This window comes from Ambystoma mexicanum, chromosome 8 (genome assembly GCF_040938575.1).
Source record: "Ambystoma mexicanum isolate Mex_15411 chromosome 8, UKY_AmexF1_1, whole genome shotgun sequence".
In the NCBI taxonomy this organism is placed as follows: domain Eukaryota; kingdom Metazoa; phylum Chordata; class Amphibia; order Caudata; family Ambystomatidae; genus Ambystoma; species Ambystoma mexicanum.
The window spans coordinates 1059614794-1059621349 of record NC_090929.1 but is presented as its reverse complement, the minus strand read 5'-3'; the positions used below and the strand labels follow the sequence as shown (position 1 = coordinate 1059621349).

General features: G+C 41.9%; 1 protein-coding gene across 1 annotated transcript in view; it reads right to left on the bottom strand.

The window, feature by feature from the left end:
- Window positions 1-605: 605 nt before the first annotated feature.
- RET (ret proto-oncogene) overlaps window positions 606-6556 on the bottom strand; it is a 301960-nt gene continuing 296009 nt past the window's right edge. The window contains exon 20 of the mRNA XM_069611035.1: window positions 606-2533. Within this exon, the coding sequence (XP_069467136.1) occupies window positions 2376-2533 (158 nt within the window). The 3' untranslated portion in view covers window positions 606-2375. The remainder of the gene's footprint in view (window positions 2534-6556) is intronic.

Sequence of the window (6556 nt, the reverse complement as noted above, 5' to 3'; positions counted from 1 at the left end):
CTTGGAAACTAGTTGTCGGGTTCCTCTTGTGCAAAGCACTTGCTAAACCAATTCAATGCAACTTAGATTTGTTCATCCAAATCACAGGTGACCAGCAAACAGGAGTAGATAAAGACAAGAACAAATACGAGTCAGGAACAAAATGATACATTGTGCTCCCGCTCTTGCAATCTCAGTGTGTCACCAGCATAATTCTTACAAGGCTTAATACAAATCCTTTCTACCAGAGATGTTAAAACAGAATTAACCATTTCAGCCAAGAGAAACACAGCACAGCGCCACCCAGAAGCCATCACTAGAACTTTGACTCCAGTTCACTGGCAGATGGGCAATGCATTGTGGGTAGGCAAATCAGCCCACATGTGAAACCCTTGTTCCAGAAACATATCTTTGTCTGTAGGGCAGTTCTATTTCATACATAGCATTTTTCAATTCAAGACAGAACCCCCTGCCCTTTCTCGCTTGCTCTCTCTCACATATGTATATATATATATATATATATATATATATATATATACAAATATATATAAAGTATATATGTATATTTACTCATTGACTCATTGCAAATGATAAAAAAGAGTATTAAAAGCAGTTCCACAGTAGAATTCATGTCTTATTACAGTCAGATCTTTATGGGATATAAACAGAAAACTAATTTTGTGACTGTATATGCATACAATTGACATTTTGATTTTACAGATCATAAAATGTACACCTTTATACATCGACTACACCGACAGTGCCTCAGGGAGTGTATATATAAATACATAGACATTCCTTACTGGTTCTATCCATATATTTATATATACGTACATATATACACATATACACAACTGTGTAATTCTGCCACAGAAAGTTGTAATGCCCAGCCATAATATTACCACACAGGCAGCTTTATTGGATCTAACTTAGCGGATAATATTTAGCAACACCACATTTTTTCATGTAAGAAATTATCTCTTTTTATTGAAGGCAGCACGCAAGGCAGACACAGACAGAGCCCCAGGGTACCTATATCCGCTAGGGGCTATGAGCGACTAGCCGCTGTCTCATGTATTCGGTCGGCCGAAGCCTCGCAGGGCCACATTTCCAAAATGGATGAGACAGAACAAGAAGGACAGGGGTAATGACCAACCCCATCATGTCTTCTTGCAGCATACACTAGTTTCACTCCGCAACAATAATGACGTAGAGAGAAAGTAGGAAAGGTTGCACCACCCAATCTTACCAAAATATAGCAGCTCTATAAGAGTTATTTAGCTCAAAGAAATACCACATCAAGATGCCCATGTTAATGGCCAGCTTTACAAGTGGACACTTGCGTGGAATTTTTCAAACATAAGCAAAAGGGACACCAATGAGAGAGGCCTGCACATTGGCTTTAGGGTACAGAAGTGTCATTTTGTTGTCTTGGGTTCTTTGGGGAGGAGGGACCCAGTTGCAGAGTCCTGCTGAGGCGGCTCGTTCTCGCATCCTGCTCTGGCATTTAAGGGTCTCTGAGCTCCTGTAGGTTGATGGGGCCTTGCCTGTTGACACAGTTGGTCCACTTGCATCCAACCATGAGGCAGAGGGCAGGAGAGGATGGGTGCCACCAAAGTCCAGTTGTGAGCAGTGACATGGCATTGTTTGATCGGTGGAGCAGCTGGCCACATCTCAGGTTTCGATATCAAAGAGGCTTTGTCAAGAAGAATTGAGCCTCCATTTTCTGTTCGTTCTGCGGACCAGAGCTGCTCTGTAAAGACATGGAAAGCTCTAGCTTGAACAGAAGGTCTTTGGTGTCCCTTTGCCAATGCAGTCTTCCAAGTGCCATTTTTAACTCATGTGTCCGAGCCATTGTATTTTCTCCACAATCATTATGATGCCATTGAAGGTCAGCTGGATATTGGACCGATGGTATTTCAAAGCCTGTTCATTGGTGCTTTCTACAAAGGGTCAGTTGAGAACAAGCCCCCCCCCCACACTTCCCCACAGTCCTATTCTGCGGTGCTTCTCGTCGTTCGGCAGCCCGGAAGGTCCTCATCGGAGGGAAGATGATCCCAGAGACATAGGCAGTGCTGTGAACCCAGAGAATTGTTCAGTCTAGAATCCTACGTGGCAAATAGGGGAAGGTGCCGGGCATCCGCCGTACCCAGTGTGATATGTTGAGTACGGGGGTAAAACACAAGGACCAGTCTCGGCATGTAGAAAATCTTTAAAACAAAACTATCAAAAATAAAGAGTTGGCCTAAAAGCCAGCATCACTTCAACTTTCCTTTAATGCTCAACGATGGAACCAAGCCCAATTTCCGTTCTTTTGCATTTCCAAAAACCCCGCCACCCCCTCCCCGTAACCCCCTGCTGCCGTTGCAAGTTCATTACCGTCCAACAGGGAATAGCTAACTATCAAACTTGTCCATGAATTTCGCCGCTGACGGTGAAACCATCCAGTTAGCATAAACACTATCATTTGCATATCTTGAAAAGACAGAATTAGTGCCATCGAATCTTGTGGGCGAGACGTGGCTCTCCTCTGGCCAGTTCGGGTGGGGCATGCCTAAAAACGAAAACAGATAATTTTTTCTGCACCGAAAAACCCGAACACGTCATGTGCAGACAGTAAGGCAATTGGCAAAACTCCCACAAATCTCATTTATTCCATGGGCCAAGGAGGTCTATTACATATTTTGCATGGGCGCTTTGGACGCCACCTGCTGGAGAAAACATGTACTATGCTGCAAAAACAAAATGGAAGCAGAGTTTCTGACCAGGCGGACCCAATTGCAATCACAATTATAATTATCATTATCATCAGGATTGTTATTAATATTATTATTATGACATAATAATAATATAATTCTTGGGACATTTCACATTTTACAAAATCTTTTAGCACAATGTAAAATTCATGATATTTTGTTCAGCAGTAACCTTGTCATCTGATACGGTTGATGAGTCGGAAACCTAAGGGCCGGCCAGTGCCCACTAGCTCCCAATTAGCATGTGGTCTAAAATGTGGCTCTCCCTCAAAAGGTTTTTCCATCTCTCTTCTCTTTCTTCCTAATATTTCTATCTTTTTCCACCATACTCCTACTCACACCTATTTCCTCCTTCATGACGCTTTGCCCCAGCAGCCTTCTGCCCCTTACAAAGAAAAACCTCTAAAAATAAATAAATAAATACACACAAATTGTGACAAGACTGTTTTAAAAAACAATGAACATTATGTATTTTCCATTAACTATCGGGGCACGCTTAACTCGAGTGGCTGCGCAGCCACAAACCACAACACTCACAGAGTTTGAATGGCTTATGGCCTTTCGAGAGCTGAATTAATGTATGTATCCGTGTATTTCATTAGACAACACGGCCATGCCTGCTCTCATCGCAGGGCGTACCAATATTCTGCTTTTGACGGCTATATCTTGTAGCTGCAAACCTGTCAGGCTATGATCGGCACTAGCTGCCAGGATGTTATGTTCCCTTAGGCAACACTGATGGTTCGATGTGAGTCATATGATGACACTGTGTGTGTGTGGGGGGGGGGTGGTGTGGTGTGTTGGTGTTTGTGTGTGTGTCATCAACTAGAGATAGATAGATTGAAACATAGACTTTGTGTAAAAGTCTTGTTTTTATACCATCATCTATATTTCATAAGCATGAACATTCAGAGAGCATCAACGCAGCATCACACAGCTCAGTTGATACTGAAATAAAGGGACCTCTCATTGCAGGTGCACCAGTTGGTGATTTACAAGTCAGTTTAAAAATCTAAACTTCCCATGACCAATCAATCGAATGCACCCACTTGGCAACTGGGTCAATTCTATCCAGTCATATCCAAGTTATGAGTAGCATTGTCATTGTCTTTCTCCTAATATGTCTAAGGGTGGCAAATGGTGACAATGACTGCTAACAAAAAGACACGCTCAACAGCACGGGCAGGGCAATACTTTGTGGCACTAGCCCACAGATTATAACAGGTTGCCAGTGAGGGAGCTGGCTACCAGCGAGACTGCAGGTCAGTCAGAACTAGTTGAGTAGTCTGATTGGTCACTCAAGATTCAGCTATCCTGCCAATGGCTAAGCTTTAACATGTGGGATATCTATTGTTGGTACCTGCAGCTTTTTCTTCTAACACTAGTGGGAGCTCATGACAAAACATCTTTAGACCAATAGGCTCCAGCAATCCTCTCCAACAAAGCCTGCATCTATTGGAGGCCCTTCATATTCTTAAAAGTAACCTGGAGACCCAAAATCTCTTTCTCACTTTTTGTTTATGTTTTCTCTTAATAATATGCTTGTCTTGCAGTGTTCCTATCCACATCTACAACCACATTTGTATACTTGACAGGCGGTGGCATTTCAGGCATACCTATCTTCTGAATTGCATAGCATTGCTGTCCACAATCAGCTTTCTGGGATAAGGGTGTAGAGGTGTGGGGTTGGGGAAAAACAGGGGGCATGAGAGAAGCCCCATATTAGGATGGAATGGCAGGACAATCATTATCCTGACCTACATTTGTGAAAATGCAGATGGAGACAAAGATGGGAGATCATGACGCCTGCATGCGTCTGCTCCATGACAGCTTGACCAGTATATTTGCTGACGAATATTTGAAAGGTTTTCAAATAATTCTTGAAATGGATGCATGCAAAAAAACAATGGTCTCCCTACCGTTGCTATCCTACCATTCTTGCTGTTGATCTGAGCAAGGAAGAATGCCTACACTATCACAACTTGCATAGTGTTCTTGAAACCGTTACAAACAAAGAACAACACAGGAAATGTGGCACCTTGATCAACATTCCTGCAAAAGATACTGACAAACACCAACTGTAATGTTGCAGTTTTGTCACCATTCCTACAGCAGATACTGACAAACAACAACTGTAATGTTGTAACTTTGTCAGCATTCTTGCAACAGATACTGACAAACTCCAACTGTAATGTTGCTGCTTTGTCAGCATGCTTGCAACAGTTATTGACAAACAACAAAGGTAATGCTGCAGCTTTGCCGACATTACTGCAACAGATACCGACAAACACCAACTGTAATGTTACAGCTTGTCAGCATTCCTGCAACAGATACTGGCACACAACTGTGATTTAGCAGCTGTGTCAGCATTCTTGCAACAGTTGTAAGCAAAGGACCAAAGCTCACTAGGTTACAATTTACTTAAAATCCGGCACAAATAGGTGGGGATTTTTAATAGAATAATAAAGAACCAAGTGTTTTTTTTCTGCAGCAAGTAAGGCCTTGATAAGCAGTACACATACTATGGACAAACCTGCAACATTGCTTAGTGAGGTTTATATTAATGTTCACTAGTAGTCTGGGAGTGTTGCAGAACCTTCTAGATTGCACTGGAAACATAATTAGCTTGCTATATTCGAGGGGAGGATTATTCTAATGGCATCAGTTAGGTTCTGTGACAGAGGTTCCTCCTCAGCAAAAACTGTCTGTACATACTATTGTAGATGGCACATTTACATGCATGCACAACATCCTTACTAATGCCACATTATTCCGTCGGTGTGTGGATGTCTAGCATTGCTTTTCTCAGAAAGGTGAATCATTTGTGCCGTATTTGCAATTTGTTGCCTCAGCTTTTAGTGAAAAGGAGATTTTGAATTCCGAGGTTTCAGAAGGCGTCTGTTTTATGTATGTTTTTATTTGAAGTGTGTGTCTGTTTTGTGTTAAGTACTTTAATTAATATCACATTTTAATGGTTAAAATGATATTGCACTCTCTTCGATATGGAATGAGATTTATTGGGACTTTTGAGGATGAATTGAGGCTGAACTTGACATAAAACATTCAAAACATATTGGCTTTCCCAATGCTTGTTTAAGGTGATTCTGCACAATGAAAGTACTACCAATAATACAACTGTGGTACAATTAACATAATGGAGCAAAGGCCCCGCTGAACCAGTAGCAGAGGGTAGGAGTTTTGCCAAGCGCCACAATCACTGTCCCATTTCACCCACCATTCACCAATACATGAGAAAAGAGTATGTTTCACCCTCAAACCATTTGCCACAGCTTTCAATCAAGAGTCCACGACTGACAGTTTTATCATGTTCTATCACACAAAGGATGCGAAAAAAAGAGTTGAGATCATCACATATGCCTGTCTGGCCCTGATTACCCGATTGTTTCGACTATCCTGCCCTCATTTCCAAGGAAATGTTTGCTCAGATGGCAAAATAGTTATATAGGCGCTATACCCGTTAATAAGGGCAGAGAGCATGTGTTAAAGTCCTACCCTTAAATTAAGAAGAGAGTCACATAAAACCCTTCCTATATATGGGCCAAGAGGAAGCTCAGGGGTAACGCGTTTGTCTTGGAAGCAAGATAACGCAGAGCAACACAGGTTCTAATCCCAGTCCCACCCTTAGAGACTAGTCTCTGGTATTAAGCGTGTTATAAAAAATTAAATAATATATACATAATGCATCATTTAAATAATTGCCCCATTGCGTATCTGTCTGTTCTCCCTTACCCCCATGAAAAGCTGTACTCGCTATTTTTTGCTTTTACTTTGCAGTTTCCCCTGAGTACTTCCCTGATGCA